We start from the raw sequence: 25519 nt of genomic DNA, 5'->3' as shown, positions 1-25519 counted from the left end.
GGGAGAGATCACCTTGGTAGGACTGTACTACAGGCCCCCAAATAGTCAGCGGGAAATTGAGGAGCAAATATGTAAGGAGATTACAGATAGCTGCAAGAATAATAGGGTGGTAGTAGTCGGGGACTTTAACTTTCCCAACATTGACTGGGACAGTCATAGCATTAGGGGCTTGGATGGAGGGAAATTTGTTGAGTGTATTCAGGAGGAATTTCTCATTCAGTATGTGGATGGACCGACTAGAGAGGGGGCAAAACTTGACCTCGTCTTGGGAAATAAGGAAGGGCAAGTGATAGAAGTGCTAGTGAGGGATCACTTTGGGACAAGTGACCATAATTCCATTAGTTTTAAGATAGCTATGGAGAATGATAGGTCTGGCCCAAGAGTTAAAATTCTTAATTGGGGCAAGGCCAATTTTGATGGTATCAGACAGGAACTTGCAGAGGTAGATTGGGGGAGACTATTGGCAGACAAAGGGACGGCTGGTAAATGGGAGGCTTTTAAAAATGTGTTAACCAGGGTGCAGGGTAAGCACATTCCCTTTAGAGTGAAGGGCAAGGCTGGTAGAAGTAGGGAACCCTGGATGACTCGAGATATTGAGACTCTGGTCAAAAAGAAGAAGGAGGCATATGACGTACATAAGCAACTGGGATCAAGTAGATCCCTTGAAGAGTATAGAGATTGTCGAAATAGAGTTAAGAGGGAAATCAGGAGGGCAAAAAGGGGACATGAAATTGCTTTGGCAAATAATGCAAGGGAGAATCCAAAGAGATTCTACAGATACATAAAGGGGAAAAGAGTAACTAGGGACAGAGTAGGGCCTCTTAAGGATCAACAAGGGCATTTATGTGCAGAGCCACAAGAGTTGGGTGAGATCCTGAATGAATATTTCTCATCGATATTCACGGTGGAGAAAGGCATGGATGTTAGGAAACTAAGGGAAATAAATAGTGATGTCTTGAGAAGTGTGCATATTACAGAGGAGGAGGTGCTGGAAGTCTTAAAGCGCATCAAGGTAGATAAATCCCCGGGACCTGATGAAATGTATCCCAGGATGTTGTGGGAGGCTAGGGAGGAAATTGCGGGTCCCCTAACCGAGATATTTGAATCATCGGCAGCCACAGGTGAGGTGCCTGAAGATTGGAGAGTGGCGAATGTTGTGCCCTTGTTTAAGAAGGGCAGCAGGGAAAAGCCTGGGAACTACAGACCGGTGAGCCTAACGTCTGTAGTAGGTAAGTTGCTAGAAGGTATTCTGAGAGACAGGATCTACAAGCATTTAGAGAGGCAAGGACTGATTCGGGGCAGTCAGCATGGCTTTGTGCGTGGAAAATCATGTCTCACAAATTTGATTGAGTTTTTTGAGGGAGTGACCAAGAAGGTAGATGAGGGTAGTGCAGTAGACGTTGTCTACATGGACTTTAGCAAAGCCTTTGACAAGGTACCGCATGGGAGGTTGTTGCAGAAGGTTAAAGCTCACGGGATCCAGGGTGAGGTTGCCAATTGGATTCAAAATTGGCTGGACGACAGAAGGCAGAGGGTGGTTGTAGAGGGTTGTTTTTCAAACTGGAGGCCTGTGACCAGTGGTGTGCCTCAGGGATCGGTGCTGGGTCCACTGTTATTTGTGATTTATATTAATGATTTGGATGAGAATTTAGGAGGCATGGTTAGTAAGTTTGCAGATGACACCAAGATTGGTGGCATAGTGGATAGTGAAGAAGGTTATCTAGGATTGCAACGGGATCTTGATCAATTAGGCCAGTGGGCCGACGAATGGCAGATGGAGTTTAATTTAGATAAATGTGAGGTGATGCATTTTGGCAGATCGAATCAGGCCAGGACCTACTCAGTTAATGGTATGGCGTTGGGGAGAGTTATAGAACAAAGAGATCTAGGAGTACAGGTTCATAGCTCCTTGAAGGTGGAGTCGCAGGTGGACAGGGTGGTGAAGAAGGCATTCGGCATGCTTGGTTTCATTGGTCAGAACATTGAATATAGGAGTTGGGACGTCTTGTTGAAGTTGTACAAGACATTGGTACGGCCACACTTGGAATACTGTGTGCAGTTCTGGTCACCCTATTATAGAAAGGATATTATTAAACTAGAAAGAGTGCAGAAAAGATTTACTAGGATGTTGCCGGGACTTGATGGTTTGAGTTATAAGGAGAGGCTGGATAGACTGGGACTTTTTTCCCTGGAGCGTAGGAGGCTTAGGGGTGATCTTATAGAGGTCTATAAAATAATGAGGGGCATAGATAAGGTAGATAGTCAACATCTTTTCCCAAAGGTAGGGGAGTCTAAAACTAGAGGGCATAGGTTTAAGGTGAGAGGGGAGAGATTCAGAAGGGCCCAGAGGGGCAATTTCTTCACTCAGAGGGTAGTGAGTGTCTGGAATGGGCTGCCAGAGGTAGTAGTAGAAGCGGGTACAATTGTGTCTTTCAAAAAGCATTTAGATGGTTACATGGGTAAGATGGGTATAGAGGGTTATGGGCCAAGTGCGGGCAACTGGGACTAGCTTAAATGGTAAAAAACTGGGCGGCATGGACTGGTTGGGCCGAAGGGCCTGTTTCCATGCTGTAAACTTCTATGATTCTATGATTCTATGATAGCTAGCTCTCTGTATTCCCATTCCCAATGGCAGTGTAGCTAGCTCCCTGTATTCCCATTCCCGATGGCAGTGTAGCTAGCTCTCTGTATTCCCATTCCCGATGGCAGTGTAGCTAGCTCCCTGTATTCCCATTCCCGATGGCAGTGTAGCTAGCGCTCTGTATTCCCATTCCCGATGGCAGTGATAGCTCTCTGTATTCCCATTCCCGATGGAAGTGATAGCTAGCTCTCTGTATTCCCATTCCCGATGGCAGTAGGAGCTCTCTGTATTCCCATTCGTGATGGCAGTGTCGCTAGCTCCCTCGCTATCCACGGGGATAGTGCCAGAGGACTGGAGAGTGGTGAATGTTGTTCCTCTGTTCAAGAAAGGGAATAGGAATGACCCTGGTAATTATAGGCCAGGTAGTCTTACTTCGCTGGTCGGGAAGATAATGGAAAAGGTCCTGAAGGGTAGGATTTATGACCATTTGGAAAGATGCAGCTTAATCCGGGATAGTCAACACGGATTTGTGAAGGGTAAGTCTTGCCTCACAAATTTGATTGAGTTCTTTGAGGAGGTAACTAAGTGTACAAATGAAGGTAGAGCAGTTGATGTCGTATACATGGATTTTAGTAAGGCGTTTGATAAGGTTCCCCATGGTCGGCTCATGAAGAAAGTAAGGAGGTGTGGGATAGAGGGAAATTTGGCCAATTGGATAAGTAACTGGCTATCACATAGAAGACAGAGGGTGGTGGTGGATGGAAAATTTTCAGACTGGAGACCAGTTACCAGCGGTGTACCACAGGGATCAGTGCTGGGTCCTCTGCTATTTGTGATTTTTATCAATGACTTGGAGGCGGAGGCTGAAGGGTGGGTCAGTAAATTTGCTGATGACACCAAGATTGGTGGAGCAGTGGATGAGGTGGAGAGCTGTTGTAGGCTGCAAAGAGACATTGATAGGATGCAGAGCTGGGCCCAAAAATGGCAGATGGAGTTTAACCCTGATAAGTGCGAGGTGATTCATTTTGGTATAAAACATTTGAATTAGGATTACAGGGTCAACGGCAGGGTTCTGAGGAATGTGGAGGAACAGAGAGATCTTGGGGTTCATGGCCACAGATCTCTGAAGGTTGCCACTCAAGTGGATAGAGCTGTGAAGAAGGCGTATAGTGTGTTAGCGTTTATTAACAGGGGGCTTGAGTTTAAGAGCCGCGGGGTTATGCTGCAACTGGACATGACCCTGGTAAGACCACATTTGGAGTATTGTGTACAGTTCTGGTCACCTCATTATAGGAAGGATGTGGAAGCATTTGAAAAGGTGCAAAGGAGATTTACCAGGATGCTGCCTGGTTTGCAGGATAGGTCTTATGAGGAAAGGTTGAGGGAGCTAGGGCTTTTCTCATTGGAGTGGAGGAGGATGAGAGGCGACTTAATAGAGGTTTATAAGATAATGAGGGGATAGATAGAGTGTACGTTCAGAGACTATTTCCTCAGGTGGATGTAGCTGTTACAAGGGGGCATAACTATAAGATTCAGGGTGGGAGACATAGGAGGGATGTCCGAGGTAGGTTCTTTACTCAGAGAGTGGTTAGGGTGTGGAATGGACTGCCTGCTGTGATAGTGGAGTCGGACACTTTAGGAACTTTCAAGCGGTTATTGGATAGGCACATGGAGCACACCAGAATGACAGGGAGTGGGATAGCTTGATCTTGGTTTCGGACAATGCTCGGCACAACATCGAGGGCCGAAGGGCCTGTTCTGTGCTGTACTGTTCTATGTATTCCCATTCCCAATTGCAGTGAGGCTAGCTCCCTGTATTCCCATACCCGATGGCAGTGTAGCTAGCTCCCTGTATTCCCATACCCGATGGCAGTGTAGCTAGCTCCCTGTATTCCCATACCCGATGGCAGTGTAGCTAGCTCCCTGTATTCCCATACCCGATGGCAGTGTAGCTAGCTCCCTGTATTCCCATTCCCAATGGCAGTGTAGCTAGCTCCCTGTATTCCCATACCCGATGGCAGTGTAGCTGGCTCTCTGTATTCCCATTCCCGTGGCAGTGTAGCTAGCTCTCTGTATTCCCATTCCAGATGGCAGTGTAGCTAGCTCTCTGTATTCCCATTCCCGATGGCAGTGTAGCTAGCTCTCTGTATTCCCATTCCCGATGGCAGTGTAGCTAGCTCTCTGTATTCCCATTCCCGATGGCAGTGTAGCTAGCTCTCTGTATTCCCATACCCGATGGCAGTGTAGCTGGCTCTCTGTATTCCCATTCCCGTGGCAGTGTAGCTAGCTCTCTGTATTCCCATTCCCGATGGCAATGGGAGCTCTCTGTATTCCCATTCCCGATGGCAGTGGGAGCTCTCTGTATTCCCATTCCCGATGGCAGTGGGAGCTCCCTGTATTCCCATACCCGATGGCAGTGTAGCTAGCTCTCTGTATTCCCATTCCCGATGGCAGTGTAGCTAGCTCTCTGTATTCCCATTCCCAATTGCAGTGTAGCTAGCTCCCTGTATTCCCATACCCGATGGCAGTGTAGCTAACTCTCTGTATTCCCATTCCCAATTGCAGTGTAGCTAGCTCCCTGTATTCCCATTCCCAATGGCAGTGTAGCTAGCTCTCTGTATTCCCATTCCCGATGGCAGTGTAGCTAGCTCTCTGTATTCCCATTCCCGATGGCAGTGTAGCTGGCTCTCTGTATTCCCATTCCCGTGGCAGTGTAGCTAGCTCTCTGTATTCCCATTCCCGATGGCAGTGGGAGCTCTCTGTATTCCCATTCCCGATGGCAGTGTAACGAGCTCTCTGTATTCCCATTCCCAATGGCAGTGTAGCTAGCTCCCTGTATTCCCATTCCCGATGGCAGTGTAGCTAGCTCTCTGTATTCCCATTCCCGATGGCAGTGTAGCTAGCTCCCTGTATTCCCATTCCCGATGGCAGTGTAGCTAGCGCTCTGTATTCCCATTCCCGATGGCAGTGATAGCTAGCTCTCTGTATTCCAGTCCTGGTCTCATTCTTCCCTTCTGCTCTGTCTGAACTGCTCCATGTTGTCTATATCCCTGCCATGAGTCTACTTCTGCTTGCTGACCCATGGAAGGGGAACGAAGAGAGAGATATAAAATAAATGGTACAATTTTAAACGACATGCTGGATTTATAAAGGCAGACAGTACCTCTGACAGTGCGGCACTCCCTCAGTACTGACCCATTGACAGTGCGGCACTCCCTCAGTACTGACCCTCTGACAGTGCAGCACTCCCTCAGTACTGACCCTCTGACAGTGCAGCACTCCCTCAGTACTGACCCTCTGACAGTGCAGCACTCCCTCAGTACTGACTCTCTGACAGTGCAGCACTCCCTCAGTACTGACCCTCTGACAGTGCAGCACTCCATCAGTACTGACCCTCTGACAGTGCAGCACTCCCTCAGTACTGACCCTCTGACAGTGCAGCACTCCCTCAGTACTGACCCTCTGACAGTGCAACTCTCCCTCAGTACTGACCCTCTGACAGTGCAGCACTTCCTCAGTACTGACCCTCTGACAGTGCAGCACGCCCTCAGTACTGACCCTCTGACAGTGCGGCACTCCCTCAGTACTGACCCTCTGACAGTGCAGCACTCCCTCAGTACTGACCCTCTGACAGTGCGGCACTCCCTCAGTACTGACCCTCTGACAGTGCGGCACTCCCTCAGTACTGACCCTCTGACAGTGCAGCACTTCCTCAGTACTGACCCTCTGACAGTGCAGCACTCCCTCAGTACAGACCCTCTGACAGTGCGGCACTCCCTCAGTACTGACCCTCTGACAGTGCAGCACTCCCTCAGTACTGACCCTCTGACAGTGCAGCACTCCCTCAGTACTGACCCTCTGACAGTGCAGCACTCCCTCAGTACTGACCCTCTGACAGTGCGGCACTCCCTCAGTACTGACCCTCTGACAGTGCAGCACTCCCTCAGTACTGACCCTCCAATAGTGCAGTGCTCCCTCAGTGTTCCCTTCTGATTGGGCAGCACTCCCTCAGTATTTCACTGGGATTTTTTATCTAGTCTGTGGTGTGGGCACTTGGTCAAATACAGGAGTGCTGTCCTCGGAGTCATGGTGTCACCATGACTACTGTGCGTTTTTTGGATGTTCAGTGGACGGTCAGTCTGCCTCTGTATCCTGGCAATTGTCATTTCTGGTTGGCACCTCTTAGCAATTATTAAAAAACAAAGTAAATACCCCATGATGATATTTGCAGTTGATGGCCTCGGGCACATCCAGGTGCTGCTCCTTGTGTTGGAAGTGCGTGTAGGACTGTGCTGTGATCGGTGTTGCTCCATTGCTTTGGAGGGGGATTAGTCTCACCGGACGCTGTAACTTGCCGGGGGCAGTGCTGGGCCGTGGGGACGAGGGCTATGAAGCAGACAGGAAAAACAAAGAATGAGGAGTGTGTTCTCACAAATACAATTGCCAGCGTTGCTCATTCCAACCACCACCACTATCACCCCATCCAATCTATTCACCTTCATCTCTGCCCAACAGCCTGTATAGCCATTAACTAAATCAACCTCTGTGAGATCATGTCCGGAATAAATGTTAAAGCGAAGTTCCGTGGAATACAAAGAAGTGAAAAGTATACTCCAGTTGGACAGAGCTCTGACCATAGGAACAGGAGGCAGACATTCAGCCTCTCTAGCCAGTTCAGCTACCATTCAACATCCTGGGGGTTAGCATTGACCAGAAACTGAACTGGACTAGCCATACAAATACTCAGGTTACAAGAGCAGGTCAAAGGTGATGAGTCATGTGGTGAGTAACTCACCTCCTGACTCCCCAAAACCTGTTCACCATCTACAAGGCACAAGTGAGGAGTGTGATGGAATACTCTCCACTTGCCTGGGTGAGTGCAGCTCCAACAACACTCAAGAAGCTCAACACCATCCAGGACAAAGCAGCCCCGCTTGATTGCTCCCCCTTCAACAAACAGGAGGAATTTCATGATCTAAGACTGAAGTTCAAATTGTGCTGTTTAAGGCAGAGAATAATTTTGGTCAATTTTAGCTCACTCTCCCTCAGTGTAAATCTGCCTGGCAACATTCAGGGACTAACTTTACTGCTCCAGCTGCTGCTATCTAGGGTAGGGTTCTGATAGGCCACAGAGTTCACCTGTTTAAAGCCATTATATAGGCGCCATTGCCAAGCTCAATATTCGGGGATATGGAAAGGGCCCACTTAATTAATCACCATTTTGTCACGAGGAAGGCACATATTTATACTTACAGATGTTGATAAATCAGAGTATTCCACATCTGGTCTCGAGACACTCCTGTTACAATTACGAGGACAAACTGGGGGACGAGGGGAGAGCAAAGGGATGATATCTTCATCGGACCTCCGAGCCCGTTCAACCTTCATCAATACCAACAACAAATAGCATTTACACAGCGACAGTAACATCGTAACAATTGGGACATTTGAGCGCGGGGTGCGGTGGGCGCGGGGTGCGCGGGGTGCGGTGGGCGCGGGGTGCGCGGGGTGCGGCGGGCGTGGGGGGCGCGGTGGCCGCGGGGAGCGGGGGGGCGCGGTGGGCGCGGGGAGCGGTGGGCGCGGGGAGCGGTGGGCGCGGGGAGCGGTGGGCGCGGGGAGCGGTGGGCGCGGGGAGCGGTGGGCGCGGGGAGCGGTGGGCGCGGGGAGCGGTGGGCGCGGGGAGCGGTGGGCGCGGGGAGCGGTGGGCGCGGGGAGCGGTGGGCGCGGGGAGCGGTGGGCGCGGGGAGCGGTGGGCGCGGGGAGCGGTGGGCGCGGGGAGCGGTGGGCGCGGGGAGCGGTGGGCGCGGGGAGCGGGGAGCGGTGGGCGCGGGGAGCGGTGGGCGCGGGGAGCGGTGGGCGCGGGGAGCGGTGGGCGCGGGGAGCGGTGGGCGCGGGGAGCGGTGGGCGCGGGGAGCGGTGGGCGCGGGGAGCGGTGGGCGTGGGGAGCGGTGGGCGCGGGGAGCGGTGGGCGCGGGGAGCGGTGGGCGCGGGGAGCGGTGGGCGCGGGGAGCGGTGGGCGCGGGGAGCGGTGGGCGCGGGGAGCGGTGGGCGCGGGGAGCGGTGGCCGCGGGGAGCGGTGGGCGCGGGGAGCGGTGGGCCCGGGAGCGCGGGGAGCGCGGCGAGAGCGGGGAGCGGCGAGCGCGGGGTGCGCCGAGCGCGGGGAGCATCGAGCGCGGGGAGCGGCGAGCGGGGGGAGCGGCGAGCGGGGGGAGCGGCGAGCGCGGGGAGCGGCGAGCGCGGGGAGCGGCGAGCGCGGGGAGCGGCGAGCGCGGGGAACGGCGAGCGCGGGGAACGGCGAGCGCGGGGAACGGCGAGCGCGGGGAGCGGGTTATGGTGAGCGCGGGGAGCGGTGAGCGCGGGGAGCGGTGAGCGCGGGGAGCGGTGAGCGCGGGGAGCGGTGAGCGCGGGGAGCGCGGTGAGCGCGGGGAGCGGTGAGCGCGGGGAGCGGTGAGCGCGGGGAGTGGCGAGCACTGTTTAGTAATGGGTTAAGTGACATTGCAATTAGTTCTTATTTATGTTAAGTATCCATTAATTGACACTGATATGTAAAGGGGCTTCAGGTGGTCTCTGTCAGGTGATGTATAGTGAGAGTTTTGTGCAAAGGCTGTTGGAAGGAAATGTGTGTTTGTGAAAAAGGAACAGAACTTTAGACTCTTCATATCACAGCAACGAAAACGTCTAACAATTGGTAGCAGAGGATGGTTGCTGTGTAAATGTGAAGGGTTGAAAGATACAACTTTTCCAGATCAAACCAAGGAGTGAGTGAGAAAAGAAAAAAAGGTTTATATGGCTGAACCCAGGATAAAGGTGGCTGGATATGACTATCCTCCCTTATTTTCTGAAAGGGAATCGTACGACCAATGGAGAAGTGCAGTAGTTATGTGGACGAAGGTAACTGCTTTGGGAAAGAGAAAACAAGGTATGGCATTGGCTCTTTCTCTACCATATGGCAGTAAAATCCGAAACAAAGTGCTTTCTGAGCTGGAATTGGAAGAGTTAGACTCAGAAGAAGGTCTGGAGACTTTATTACATTATATGGATAAGATTTATAAGAAAGATGACTTGTTAAGTGCGTATGAAGTATGGTCGGATTTTGATAAGTTCCGGAAAATGGAGGATCTCTCCATGGACGACTATATAATGGAATTTGGCAGAAACACAACCTGGAATTTCCACAGTCTGTGTTGCCCTTTAAATTACTTGACTGTGCTCGAGTGAGCAACATGGATAGGCTCCTGGTTTTGACAGGAGTTCTGTTTACTGATAAGGATACCTTATTCGAACAGATGACAAAAGCTTTACAAAAGTTTCTGGGGAAACATTCGATTCCGATGGCTCTGATGACCCAAATAGGTCAGCCTGCAATAAGGCAGAATATGGAAGATACACTACTAACAGGATGGCGAAATCGTATGGCTACGATCAGGGCTCAAGACTATAGAAGGAGACCGATACAAGGAAATTATGAAGACAGAAACCCAGTTAGAACCTACAACAGGAAGATGAACCCCAGAAATGCACGGGGCATGATAAATCGATGTGACTCTCAATACCATTATGCTTTCAACTATCCAACTCGTTATGATCGAGTGTTTGAAGCGACACATGACACGGAAGAGTCAGAAGAGGAAAAAGATAGTGACCAGAAAGAAGGCATTGTCCTATTGACAAGCAGTTTTACGCCGGTAATGAGGGTGTTGGTTGCAGAATCCTTCAACTGTGCTGTATTGGACAGTGGCTGCACATCTACTGTGTATGGAATTGACTGGTTAAAATGTTACCTGGACTCTTTGAATGCTGAAAATCGTAACAAGGTTAAGGAATTTGAAATTTACACAAGTTTCAGGTTTGGGGTTGATAATACTCTGAAGTCGCTGAAAAGAGTGGTGATCCCTTGCAATATTGCCGGAGTGAATCATTTCATTAGCACGGATGTTGTATCAAGTGAGATACCTTTGCTTCTGAGTAGATCGTCGATGAAGAAAGCACACATGAAACTGGATATGGAACAGGATAAGGCAACAGTTTTTGGAAAGATGGTGGACTTACAATTTACACAGTCGGGACACTATTGTATTCCATTACTGACAAATAATATTTCAAGTAGAGTGATTAAGGATGTGTTAATGGCAGTTGAAAATGGGACTTCAGCTGATAAAAAGCTTATGGTATTAAAACTGCATAGGCAATTTGCACATCCGTCTCCTCGAAGGCTGAAAGATTTATTAAAGGATGCAGGGGTAAGGGATGACAACTATACTAAACTGATAGAACAGGTCAGTGACCGCTGTGAAGTTTGTAGGAAGTACAGAAGGACACCAGCGTGACCGATAGTAACCCTACCTTTGGCCATTGTGGCCATGGATCTTAAGATCTGGGATAAAGCAAATAATATATTTATTTTTGCATTTTGTAGATTTAGCAACCAGACTTAGTCAATCAACGATTGTACGAAGTAAAGAAAAGAGAGTAATTCTGGATCAAATCATGGAAAAATGGATAGGGACAGGAATGGGTCCACCGGCAAAATTCCTTACGGACAATGGGGGAGAATTTACTACTGATGAGTTTAGGGGTGTGTGTGAAAACATGAATATCAGAGTTATGAATACGGCTGCAGAAAGCCCATTTAGTAATGGTGTCTGTGAAAGAAATCATGCTGTCATCGATGACATGCTTCGGAAAGTTTTGGCAGAGCGACCAAATTGCAGGCTAAATTCAGTTTTAGCATGGGCAGTACATGCAAAGAATTTATTGCAGATGGTTGGGGGCTATAGTCTTTATCAATTAGTATTTGGTCGAAATCCTAAAATTCCGTCCATTTTGGATGACCAGCCTCCAGCTTGGGAGGGGACTACAATTAGCTCTGGTTTTGCTGAACATTTAAATGCATTACATAGCAGTAGAAAAGCTTTTTTGGAAGCAGAAGTCTCTGAAAGAATTTGCAGAGCTTTAAGACATAACGTACGGCCATCAGATGCCGTTTTTCAGCAAGGAGGCATGGTATACTATAAGAGAGACGATTCTAATGAATGGAAAGGCCCAGGGAAGATCAAAGGCATAGATGGCAAAACAATTATTTAGCGACATGGTAATCAAACTGTTAGGGTACATTCATCAAGGATAATGGGTACAGATTACAAATTTTCAAACTTAAGACAGAGCAGACAGACATGATGAGGAACCAGAGTCATCTGGTACGCATGTGTTACAGAACTATGAGGACCAGTTAACTGATATAGACAGGGTTTCTGTAGGGGAACACAACACTTCTGATTAATTAGAACAAGTCATTTTTCCGAAAGGGCAACTGCCAAAGGTTGGTACAAAAGTGACATACTTGCCCAAAGGGCAAGTATCCATCTAGTCAATGGAAGAATGCAACTGTTATTAGTAGAGCAGGGAAGGCCACTGGAAAGTATAAACATTGGTTGAATGTACAGCATTCAGGGGAAGGAGTCAAGCCAATGGATTGGGAAAACGAAGTTCAAAAATGGAGGGCACAGAAACGCAGTGCCAGTTCAGATAGTACATCGGATAGTGAACAGGTCCGCAGGAAAAGGTTGAGAACTATTGAAAGGACAACCCACAGCAGAAGGGAAAGATCAAGCAGTAGCAGTATAGAACGAGATACCAGGCAGGAGAGGGCGTAGTTTATCAGATCGCGGAACATGAGTAAGACTACGAATACTAATAGGAGTAGAAGCCCACATGCACGTGAGATTTTGGTGGCTTCAAATAAATTAGATGAAAAAGTTATCAAAGAAGCGAAACAGCAAGAATTGCATAGTTGGAGTGAATTTGGGGTATACACAGAAGTACCGGATAGGGGACAAAGGGCTCTATCCCACAGATGGATTTCGACGGAAAAGGTTCTTCCGGATGGAACTTATAAGGCAAAGGCCAGGCTCATGGCAAGGGGATTTGAAGAAAACTTAGAAGATCAGGATTTAAGGGTAGATTCACCTACAGCAGGAAAGGTTATTTTAAAGATCTTCTTGGCTCTATTAGCCACAAAGGCATGGGAATGCAAATCTATAGATATAAAAGCTGCCCTTTTTGCAGGGGCATCAGCTCCAGAGAGACATTTTTCTCCGTCCTCCTAAAGAAGCAGCTAACACAGAAGGGGTACTCTGGAAGTTGAACAAATGTGTATATGGATTAAATGATGCATCTAGAGTCTGGTATTTTTCGGTAAGGTCAGTTTTGTTAAAGTTAGGCTGTTGCCAGTTGAAAGCAGATCCTGCAATGTTTTACTGGCACTATTAAGGAAATCTTTTGCATTTTTACGATGCATGTCGATGATTTTTTGTGGGGTGGGACTAGTGATTTTGAAGCTATTGTAATCTCTGGTTTGAGGAAAGAATTCAGGGTTGGAAGTCAGGCTTCCGGTGCATTTAAATATATTGGACTGGAAATTGGACAGACTAAGTTAGGGGCAACTTTACGTCAGCAATCTTATTTGGAAAGCATCAGCCCAATAGCAATTAGTCGTGGCCGAGTTTCACAAAAAGACGCAATGGTTTCAAAGATAGAAAAAGATCAACTGGGAAGTTTAATTAGGCAACTGAACTGTTTAAGTAGACAGACTAGACCGGACGTGAGTTTTGATGTCTTTGGTGAGTACAAAAATGAATGATTCAAAGTGGAAGACATAATAAGAGCAAATAAAACGTTGGCCAAACTAAAAATGCAGGAGTGTGTTTTGAAGTTCCTGGTTTTAGGTGACCGTAGGCACTTGAAACTCATAGTTTATAGTGATGCATCCTGCGCAAATTTATGTGATGGGGTTTCAAGCGCAGGAGGTTTTATAATTTTCCTTTTGGGAAACAATGGTAAATGTTGCCCGCTTGTGTGGGGAAACAAAGAAAATAAGGAGAGTGGTAAAAAGCACTTTGGCTGCTGAGACGTTAGCCTTGTAGAGACGATGAATATGGCCTTTCATACAAGTATGATATTGACAGAAAAGAATGATATTGACAGAAATTTTGGGATTAGGGGATTTGGGTAATATACCTATTGACTGTTACATTGACAATAAATCCCTGTGGGAAAATGTGCACTCTGCAAAAAGTGTCAATGAAAAGAGGTTACGGATAGACATCGCAAGTTTGAAGCAGATGTTGGACAGAAGGAAAATAACAAAAATTAAATGGGTCGACAGGAGCTATCAACTGTCAGACTGTTTTACGCAAAGAGGGGCGAGTTCACAGAAACTTTTGAATATTGTTCATAAAGGGCGCTTGTTTCTGTGACTTTTTTTTTCTTTCTCGTCCAAACAAAAAAAAAAAGGGGGGGATATCATGTGTGTTTTTGAGTTTCTTGAAATGTTGTTTTCACCTAATTTTTTTTTCTCCAAGGAAAGGGAGACTGTTAAGTAATGGGTTAAGAGACATTGCAATTAGTTGTCTCATTTATGTTAAGTATCCATTAATTGACACTGATATGTAAAGGGGCTTCAGGTGGCCTCTGTCAGGTGATGTATAGTGAGAGTTTTGTGCAAAGGCTGTTGGAAGGAAATAAATGTGTGTTTGTGAAAAAGGAACAGGACTTTAGACTCTTCACATCACAGCAACTAAACGTCGAACAAGCACGGGGAGCGGTGAGCACGGGGAGCGGTGAGCACGGGGAGCGGTGAGCACGGGGAACGGTGAGCAGTAAGCACAGGGAATGGTGAGCGAATGGGATGAGGTACCAGGTAGGACAGGTTTTTTTGACTCCAGTCTGTAGTATGTTGGAACAGTCGAGTCAATAAGTAAAAACAAAGTTGAGGGTTGGATCGGGAGATGAGCTGAGGCAGGGGCAGAGTGTGCGTATGCTACAAGGATGGAAATAGACTAAGTGATGGTACGATCATGTTATACAGTTCAGGATGAATCCCTGCAATGCAGGAGGCCATTCGGCCCATCGAGACTGCACAGACCCTCTGGAAGAACACCCCACGCAGGACCACTTCCCCGCCCTATCCCCATAACCCCACCTAACCTGCACATCTCTGGACACTAAGAGACAATTTAGCGTGGCCAATCCACCTAACCTGCACATCTTTGGACTGTAGGAGGAAACAGGAGCACCCGGAGGAAACCCACGCAGACACGGGGAGAAAGTGCAGACTCCGCACAGACAGTCACCAGAGGCCGGAATTGAATCTGGGTCCCTGACACTGAGAGGCAGCAGTGCTAACCACTCTGCCGTCCCTGCCACCTCGTGGCTGAGAGTTTATCACGGGATCAAAAACACGGCATTAAGGTTGTGAACAATTTGGTTCAGCATCAGAAAGTTGGCAGGGAGAGGGGTGGAATGGGTGGCAATGGATGTTGTTGATGGCAGTGTGTGATCCTAAACCAATACCACCAATGAGGAGTAAATAAGGAGGAAGTGTTTCCAGAAAACAATCTTTATAAATTACAAAGTAGTGCTGGAAGAAAGTGGAACCTTAATCCTTTGTACACGTTCTCTCCTGGCAAAATCTTCCAACCTCTTCTTGATTTCGAGCTGGTGGTGACGCTGGGGGCAGGAGGGGAGATTGAAACTTGTTAGGAACTGTGACAGAACTATTTTTCCCACTTGGCTTTCTCAGCCGTCAAACACCAAAGATAAAAGTTGCATTTCGATAAAAACAGCATCTACACGAGCGGGGAGAGGACGAATCCGGGACGGACAGAAATATTTAACAGAGCGGGAGAGAGGAGGACCCAGAGACAGACAGCAGCACAGAACAGAGCGAGAGAGAGGAGGACCCAGAGACAGACAGCAGCACCGAACAGAACGAGAGAGAGGAGGACCCAGAGACAGACAGCAGCACAGAACAGAGCGAGAGAGAGGAGGACCCAGAGACTGACAGCAGCACAGAACAGAGCGAGAGAGAGGAGAAACAGGAGATAGGCAGCAATATCTAACAGAGCGGGAGAGAGGAGGACCCAGAGACAGACAGCAGCACAGAACAGAGCGGGAGAGAGGAGGACCCAGAGACAGACAGCAGCACCGAACAGAGCGAGAGAGGAGGACTCAGAGACAGACTGCAATATCTACAAGAGCAGGAGAGAGAGGAGGAGTCAGAGACAGACAGCAATGTCTACAAGAGCAGGAGAGAGAGGAGGACTCAGAGACAGACAGCAGCACCGAACAGAGCGAGAGAGAGGAGGACTCAGAGACAGACAGCAGCACTGAACAAAGTGGGAGAGAGGGGGACCCAGAGACAGACTGCAGCACCGAACAGAGCGAGAGAGAAGAGGACCCGGAGACAGACAGCTGCACCGAACAGAGCGAGAGAGAGGAGGACCCAGAGACAGACAGCTGCACCGAACAGAGCGAGAGAGAGGAGGACCCAGAGACAGACAGCAGCACCGAACAGAGCGGGACAGAGGAGGACCGAGAAACAGACAGCAGCACCGAACAGAGCGAGAGAGAGGAGGACCCAGAGACAGACAGCAGCACCGAACAGAGCGACAGAGAGGAGGACCCAGAGACAGACAGCAGCACCGAACAGAGCGGGACAGAGGAGGACCGAGAAACAGACAGCAGCACCGAACAGAACGAGAGAGAGGAGGACTCAGAGACAGACAGCAGCACCGAACAGAGCGGGACAGAGGAGGACCGAGAAACAGACAGCAGCACCGAACAGAACGAGAGAGAGGAGGACTCAGAGACAGACAGCAGCACTGAACAAAGTGGGAGAGAGGGGGACCCAGAGACAGACAGCAGCACCGAACAGAGCGAGAGAGAGAGGAGGACCCAGAGACAGACAGCAGCACCGAACAGAACGAGAGAGAGGGGGACTGCGTTAGATTGGGAAACTACATTAAAAGGTATGACGGCAGATGGGCAATGCCTATCATTGAAACAATTAATACATGGTTTACATCCAAGTTACATAGAACATGGAACATACAGTGCAGAAGGAGGCCATTCGGCCCATCACGTCAACACCGACCCACTTAAGCCCTCACTTCCACCCTATCCTCATCACCCAATAACCCACCCTAACCTTTTTGGACACGAAGGGCAATTTAGCGTGGCCAATCTACCTAACCTGCACATCTTTGGACTGTGGGAGGAAACCGGAGCACCCGGAGGAAACCCACGCAGACACGGGGAGAACGTGCAGACTCCGGACAGACAGTGATCCAAGCCGGGAATCGAACCTGGGACCCTGGCGCTGTGAAGCCAGTGCTAACCACATACCTGTACATAACCTTTAAGGCATAAAACCCTGCAGGAAAGGTGACCTAACCAGAGCTAACGAGAAATGAGATTGTATTGATCAAAAGACGCTTAAAAAGTTCCCAAAAAGTAGTAAGCCGCAACATTTGGAACCAATTTAGAATTCAGCAAAAGACGACCAAGGAACTGTTAAAGGGAAAAAGGAATCTGAAAGGAAACTAACGAGAGTTAAAAATGGGATGTAAAAGCGGGTCTAGGTATGTAAGGAAAAGATTAGCGAAGGCAAATGTGGGCCCATTACAGACAGAGACAGGAGAATTTCTTCACTTAAATATTTTTATTCAGGACATTTTCCATTTTACAAAATACATAACTCATTCAACTTTATACAATTTTCATATTCAACCATCCTGCCTTGTACCAAAACAACCCCCCGCCCCCTTCTCCCCCCGACGATTACCAACTCTTGAAGGCAATAAACAGCCTCCACCTCGAATACCTCCAAACTCTTCACATGGCTACAACTACCAGACTCGGAGAGTACTTGGACGGTGAGAACGCAAGTGGGACCATCACCGGTGCGCTCAAACTCGGCCCAATACAGGAAGCTTCCTCCATCTGCCCCCGAACCATCCCTCCCTCCCTCCACGACCCACTTCCGAACCTTCTCGATGTTTGCCGCCCAATAATAGTTCAACAAAGTTGGCAACGCTAATCCCCCGACCGCCTGTCCCTCTGCGGTTCCGAGACACCTTACTGACCACACAAAGGCCCGAGATCAGCCTATTAATCTTCCCAAAACAGGATTTAGGTAAAATCAGAATATTCTGGAAAATAAATAAGAACTTCGGAAGGATTGTCATTTTAACAGTTTGAGCTCGCCCTGCCAATGATGGCAGGAGAAGATCCCACCTCTTCTGATCACCCTTCACCCCAACTTCACCTGGTTGGCCAAATTTAACTTGTGCCACAATGCCTAGTTACGAGCCACCTGTATTCCCGAATACATGAAGCTCGACCTGGCCAACCTGATCGGCAGTTTCTCGGGACTCCTTCCTGTCCCTGAGAGCTGACCGGAAACACCTCACTGTTCCCCACATTAAGTCTGTACCCTAAAAAAGAGCCAAACTTACTCGACACCTCTGTAATCCTACTCATACCCGAGATCGGGTCTGCCCCCCCCCCCCCCCCCCCCGTAAACAGTCCTCCAAGCGCGTTTGCCAGCACCTTAGGCAATGACTTTGCATCAGCATTTACTGGTGAAATAGGCCGATAAGAACCACATTCCTCTGGATCCTTGTGCTTTTTCAATTTAGAGAGGGTGCAGAGGAGATTTACCAGGATGGTTCCTGGTATGGAGGGCATTAGTTATGAGGAGAGGTTGAATAAACTCTGTTTGTTCTCACTGGAACGACGGAGGTTGAGGGGCGACCTGATAGAGGTCGACAAAATTATGAGGGGCATAGACAGAGTGGATAGTACAGACTTTTTCCCAGGGTAGAGGGGTCAATTTCTAGGGGGCATAGGTTTAAGGTGAGAGGGGCAAGGTTTAGAGTAGATGTACGAGGCAAGCTTTATACGCAGAGGGTAGTGGGTGCCTGGAACTCGCTGCCGGTGGAGGTGGTGGAAGCAGGGACGATAGTGACATTTAAGGGGCATCTTGACAGATGCATGAATAGGATGGGAATCGAGGGATACGGACCCAGGAAGTGTAGAAGATTTTAGTTTAAAGGGGCAGCATGGTCGGCACAGGCTTGGAGGGCCGAAGGACCTGTTCCTGTGCTGTAACTTCTTTTTGTTCTTTGTTCGTAAAACCGCCCTTGTACCAAACACAACTGGCCAACCGCTTCCCCGTCAAAACCAGTTCAAATTCCATCTGGAGCTTCTTCCTCTCCTTCACCAACTCCTCCTTTGGGGTAGCTGAATACTGCCAGTCCACTGCCAGAATGGCCTCTAACTGCTGCTGCCTCTCCATCCTTCCGGTCTTTCCCTGTGCACCTTAATCGAGATCAGCTCCCCCCTAATTACCGCCTTTCCTGCCTCCCAGAAAGTGGGGGGTGAGACCTCCTCGTTCTTATTGAATTCCATGTTTGTTTCTATAGCCGCGACTATCCTCCTACATGCCCTCCTATCTACCAACAGTGCCACATCCAACCCCCTCGGCAATCGCTGGATGCATCCCTTCTCCACACACAGATCTACGCAGTGCGGCACATGGTCCGATATAACAATCGCAGAGTACATAGAACATAGAAAATACAGCACAGAACAGGCCCTTCGGCCCACGATGTTGTGCCGAACCTTTGTCCTAGATCAATCATAGATTATCATTGAATTTACAGTGCAGAAGGAGGCCATTCGGCCCTTTGAGTCTGCACCGGCTCTTGGAAAGAGCACCCCACCCAAACTCAACACCTCCACCCAACACCAAGGGCAATTTGGACATTAAGGGCAATTTATCATTGGCCAATTCACCTAACCCGCACATCTTTGGACTGTGGGAGGAAACCGGAGCACCCGGAGGAAACCCACGCAGACACGGGGAGGACGTGCAGACAGTGACCCAAGCCGGAATCGAACCTGGGACCCTGGAGCTGTGAAGCAATTGTGCTATCCACAATGCTACCATGCTGCCCTTGAGAACAAATAAATCTACACTATATCATTTTACCGTAATCCATGTACCTATCCAATAGCTGCTTGAAGGTCCCTAATGTTTCTGACTCAACTACTTCCACAGGCAGTGCATTCCATGCCCCCACTACTCTCTGGGTGAAGAACCTACCTCTGATATCCCTCCTATATCTTCCACCTTAAATTTATGTCCCCTTGTAATGGTTTGTTCCACCCGGGGAAAAAGTCTCTGACTGTCTACTCTATCTATTCCCCTGATCATCTTATAAACCTCTATCAAGTCGCCCCTCATCCTTCTCCGTTCTAATGAGAAAAGGCCTAGCACCCTCAACCTTTCCTCGTAAGACCTACTCTCCATTCCAGGCAACATCCTGGTAAATCTTCTTTGCACCTTTTCCAAAGCTTCCACATCCTTCCTAAAATGAGGCGACCAAAACTGTACACAATACTCCAAATGTGGCCTTACCAAAGTTTTGTACAGCTGCATCATCACCTCACGGCTCTTAAATTCAATCCCTCTGTTAATGAACGCGAGCACACCATAGGCCTTCTTCACAGCTCTATCCACTTGAGTGGCAACTTTCAAAGATGTATGAACATAGACCCCAAGATCTCTCTGCTCCTCCACATTGCCAAGAACTCTACCGTTAACCCTATATTCCGCATTCATATTTGTCCTTCCAAAATGGACAACCTCACACTTTTCAGGGTTAAACTCCATCTGCCACTTCTCAGCCCAGCTCTGCATCCTATCTATGTCTCTTTGCAGCCGACAACAGCCCTCCTTACTAACCACAACTCCACCAATCTTCGTATCATCTGCAAATTTACTGACCCACCCTTCAACTCCCTCATCCAAGTCATTAATGAAAATCACAAACAGCAGAGGACCCAGAACTGATCCCTGCGGTACGCCACTGGTAACTGGGATCCAGGCTGAATATTTGCCATCCACCACCACTCTCTGACTTCTATCGGTTAGCCAGTTCGTTATCCAACTGGCCAAATTTCCCACTATCCCATGCCTCCTTACTTTCTGCATAAGCCTACCATGGGGAACTTTATCAAATGCCTTACTAAAATCCATGTACACTACATCCACTGCTTTACCTTCATCCACATGCTTGGTCACCTCCTCAAAGAATTCAATAAGATTTGTAAGGCAAGACCTACCCCTCACAAATCCGTGCTGACTATCCCTAATCAAGCAGTGTCTTTCCAGATGCTCAGAAATCCTATCCTTCAGTACTCTTTCCATTACTTTGCCTACCACCGAAGTAAGACTAACTGGCCTGTAATTCCCAGGGTTATCCCTAGTCCCTTTTTTGAACAGGGGCACGACATTCGCCACTCTCCAATCCCCTGGTACCACCCCTGTTGACAGTGAGAACGAAAAGATCATTGCCAACGGCTCTGCAATTTCATCTCTTGCTTCCCATAGAATCCTTGGATATATCCCGTCAGGCCGGGGGACTTGTCTATCCTCAAGTTTTTTTAAATGCCCAACACATTTTCCTTCCGAACAAGTATTTCCTCGAGCTTACCAATCTGTTTCACACTGTCCTCTCCAACAATATCGCCCCTCTCATTTGTAAATACAGAAGAAAAGTACTCGTTCAAGACCTCGCCTATCTCTTCAGACTCAATACACAATCTCCCGCTACTGTCCTTGATCGGACCTACCCTCGCTCTAGTCATTCTCATATTCCTCACATATGTGTAAAAGGCCTTGGGGTTTTCCTTGATCCTACCCGCCAAAGATTGTTCATGCCCTCTCTTAGCTCTCCTAATCCCTTTCTTCAGTTCCCTCCTGGCTATCTTGTATCCCTCCAATGCCCTGTCTGAACCTTGTTTCCTCAGCCTTACATAAGTCACCTTTTTCCTCTTAACAAGACATTCAACCTCTCTTGTCAACCATGGTTCCCTCACTCGACCATCTCTTCCCTGCCTGACAGGGACATACATATCAAGGACACGTAGCACCTGTTCCTTGAACAAGTTCCACATTTCACTTGTGTCCTTCCCTGCCAGCCTATGTTCCCAACTTATGCACTTCAATTCTTGTCTGACAACATCGTATTTACCCTTCCCCCAATTGTAAACCTTGCCCTGTTGCACGTACCTATCCCTCTCCATTACTAAAGTGAAAGTCACAGAATTGTGGTCACTATCTCCAAAATGCTCCCCCACTAACAAATCTATCAATTGCCCTGGTTCATTACCCAGTACTCAATCCAATATTGCCCCTCCTCTGGTCGGACAATCTACATATTGTGTTAGAAAAGCTTCCTGGACACACTGCACAAACACCACCCCATCCAAACTATTTGATCTAAAGAGTTTCCACTCAATATTTGGGAAGTTAAAGTCGCCCATGACTACTACCCTATGACTTCTGCACCTTTCCAAAATCTGTTTCCCAATCTGTTCCTCCACATCTCTGCTACTATTGGGGGGCCTATAGAAAACTCCTAACAAGGTGACTGCTCCTTTCCTATTTCTGACTTCAACCCATACTACCTCAATAGGGTGATACTCCTCGAACTGCCTTTCTGCAGCTGTTATACTATCTCTAATTAATAATGCCACCCCCCCCCCCCCCACCTCTTTTACCACCCTCCCTAATCTTATTGAAACATCTATAACCAGGGACATCCAACAACCATTTCTGCCCCTCTTCTATCCAAGTTTCCGTGATGGCCACCACATCGTAGTCCTAAGTACCGATCCATGCCTTAAGTTCACCCACCTTATTCCGGATGCTTCTTGCGTTGAAGTATACACACTTCAACCCATCTCCGTGCCTGCAAGTACTCTCCTTTGTCAGTGTTCCCTTCCCCACTGCCTCATTACACGCTTTGGCGTCCTGAATATCGGCTACCTTAGTTGCTGGACTACAAATCCGGTTCCCATTCCCCTGCCAAATTAGTTTAAACCCTCCCAAAGAGTACTAGAAAACCTCCCTCCCAGGATATTGGTGCCCCTCTGGTTCAGATGCAACCCGTCCTGCTTGTACAGGTCCCACCTTCCCCAGAATGCGCTCCAATTATCCAAATACCTGAAGCCCTCCCTCCTACACCATTCCTGCAGCCACGTGTTCAACTGCACTCTCTCCCTATTCCTAGCCTCGCTATCACGTGGCACCGGCAACAAACCAGAGATGACAACTCTGTCTGTCCTGGCTTTCAACTTCCAGCCTAACTCCCTAAACTTGTTTATTACCTCCACACCCCTTTTCCTACCTATGTCGTTGGTACCAATGTGCACCACGACTTCTGGCTGCTCACCCTCCCCCTTAAGGATCCTGAAGACACGATCCGAGACATCCCTGGCCCTGGCACCCGGGAGGCAACATACCTTCCGGGAGTCTCGCTCGCGACCACAGAATCTCCTATCTATTCCCCTAACCATTGAATCTCCTACAACTATTGCTTTTCTATTCTCCCCCCTTCCCTTCTGAGCCCCAGAGCCAGACTCAGTGCCAGAGACCTGGCCGCTAGGGCCTTCCCCAGGTAGGTCATCCCCCCCCAACAGCATCCAAAATGGTATACTTGTTTTGAAGGGGAACGGCCACGAGGGATCCCTGCACTTTCTGCCTGTTTGTTTTTTTCCCCCTGACTGTAACCCAGCTATTCTTGTCCTGTACCTTGGGTGTGGTTACCTCCTTGTAACTCTTCTCAATCACCCCCTCTGCCTCCCGGATGATCCGAAGTTCATCCAGCTTCAGCTCCAGTTCCCTAACACGGTCTTTGAGGAGCTGAAGTTGGGTGCACTTCCCGCAGGTATAGTCAGTGGGGACACCGGTGGTATCCCTCACCACCCACATCCTACAGGAGGAGCATGTAACTGGCCTAGCCTCCATTGCCTCTTACCTTACAGAATATAGCTGCCGTGTGGACTAACTAGATCTCCGCCCTCCGACTCTGCTCCCAGTCAGCTACACTTCCTGTAAACTCCTGGCTCTCTTCGCACTCTTTGCGGAAATGTCAGAAACAAAATGAAAGGAGCACCTTACTCCCTCCTCACCTAACTCCCTCGGTCACCAAACTCTCACTATCGCCTCAAATGCACCAAATTCAGCACTCAGTGCAAACAAAGTCTGCACTGTAGGGGATCACTTTTATACTGTGAATCTAGCCTCTGAAAACTGGCCTAATCCAATTAACTAATTCACAAGCTCCAGCTGCAAGTGCCTACAAGTAGAAGCCTGTTTAAAGCTTATTGAAAATTCACCTTCTTCTAAACCAAACAGCAACTTTTAAGTTAATTAACTAAATAAAAGAAAGACTAAACTTTAGATAAAAATGAAGCCTTATACTCCCTCGGTCACCAAACTCTCACTATCGCACTCAAATGCACCAAATTCAGCACTCAGTGCAAACAAAGTCTGCACTGTAGGGGATCACTTTTATACTGTGAATCTAGCCTCTGAAAACTGGCCTAATCCAATTAACTAATTAACAAGCTCCATCTGCAAGTGCCTACAAGTAGAAGCCTGTTTAAAGCTTATTGAAAATTCAGCACTCAGTGCAAACGAGTATTCTGATCCTACCACCTCTGGGAGCACTGCTTACCCATAATGAAAAAGTCAATGCGGGAGTAAACTCAATGCACATGCGAGAAAAAGGAGAACTCCTTCTCTCTCTCAGATGTCTAAACATCCACACCCCCTCTCTGTTCCATAAACCCAAACAACTCCGTTGCCACCCCCAGTACCTTCAGAGATTTGGGGCACAACCCATCAGCCTGGGGTCGAGCACACAATTAAAACACCCTCCCCATAATCAACCGATGTGTATCTAAATCTGGGACCATCGGCATCACCTTCTTAATGAACTCTGTATCATCCCAATTAGTAGCACACACATTCGCTAACACCACAGGAACTCCCTCCAACCTTCCACTCTCGCACATTATCCATTTTCTGTTTTGCGCCTCCTCTGGCGTATCGAAGTGACGCACTCTACTCCCGTGTGTGACCCACAGCCGGGTACATACTTCCAAACCTCACCTTGCTCCCAAAAAGAGCAGCCTGGGCCTCGTTAAACCCGGCCCTACCTGTTGTCAGTTCCATTCCCAGGTCCTGGTAGATTCCGACTGTGTGGCTCCCAGTTGCACTCCTGCATTTTCTTTGTCCAGGTATCCCTGGAGCCGTACCATGATCCCCCGAGACGGCTGCCCAGCTCTCGGCTTCTTTCTCAGCGACCGATGGGCCCGGGCCACACCAGGAGGCCGGTCAAAGACCCCCTCCCCCACCAACTGCTCAAACACCTTTTCGACATATTCTGTGGCCCTCCCTCCCTCCTATAGCCTCGGGCTACCCCACAATCCTCAAGTTCTGTCGCCTGGAGCTGTTCTCTAAGTCATCAATCTTGGCCCTCATCATTTTTTGCCTCTCCGACATCATCAACACCTCTGCCTCCAAGGAGGCGATCTGATCCTCAAGGACGGTAACCGGCTCCTCCATTTTCTGGATCAATGCATTCTGCACCTCGAACCGCTGCTCCGCCCTTTCCAGGGCTGCTCGAATTGGTTCAGTTGCCTTTGCCAAGTCCTCAGTGACTGCTGCCTTTGCTTTTTAAATTCAGTCGCTAGGACCTCCACCAACCCGTCAGTGGACCCGAGTGGGCAACGGCACCACACGTCCTGCCACCATGTTTGCCCCTGTTACGGGCGAGGTGTTTTCAGAACCCCAAAATGTATCATGGAGTTCAACCAACCTCTCCCTTTAATGGATTGTTGCTTTTGAAGCACACGGCTTGTTCCCCAGGTGTGATATTCGTTATGGACACGTGGTTTTTAACACAAAACAATGTTTATTCCATGGACTCAACTTAACCTTCTAAATAAACATTGGATCTCTTAACACCCCTTACTTCAAAGATAACCCTGAAAATATTACAACTCTAAATAATCCCTCAAAATGTTCCTTCAAACATCCAAAAGGCTTCAAACCTTCAAAACAGTAACACACCAGGTCACAGAATATATATATTTTCTGTTGGATGGCAGAGATATATCAGCTTGGTTGACTTCAGCTCCAGCACCTTGCTTTTCTTCCTGCAGCTCTCTGGAAACACACAGGCACACACAAGCTGCTTTTTCAAACTGAAACCAAAAGCAGAAGTGAGCTCAGCTCCC

General features: G+C 48.6%; 1 protein-coding gene across 1 annotated transcript in view; it reads right to left on the bottom strand.

The window, feature by feature from the left end:
* The window catches only part of erich3 (glutamate-rich 3), a 129801-nt gene that overhangs the window by 93488 nt on the left and 10794 nt on the right, over window positions 1-25519 (bottom strand). Inside the window, exons 3-5 of the mRNA XM_072512836.1 lie at window positions 15017-15088; window positions 7835-7963; window positions 6794-6967 (exon numbers count right to left, since the gene is read on the bottom strand). Of these exons, the coding sequence (XP_072368937.1) occupies window positions 6794-6967; window positions 7835-7963; window positions 15017-15088 (375 nt within the window). The remainder of the gene's footprint in view (window positions 1-6793; window positions 6968-7834; window positions 7964-15016; window positions 15089-25519) is intronic.

This window comes from Scyliorhinus torazame, chromosome 7, assembly GCF_047496885.1.
Source record: "Scyliorhinus torazame isolate Kashiwa2021f chromosome 7, sScyTor2.1, whole genome shotgun sequence".
Classification (NCBI taxonomy): Eukaryota; Metazoa; Chordata; class Chondrichthyes; order Carcharhiniformes; family Scyliorhinidae; genus Scyliorhinus; species Scyliorhinus torazame.
The sequence above is the reverse complement of the archived record's forward strand: the minus strand, read 5'-3'. Positions and strand labels throughout refer to the sequence as shown.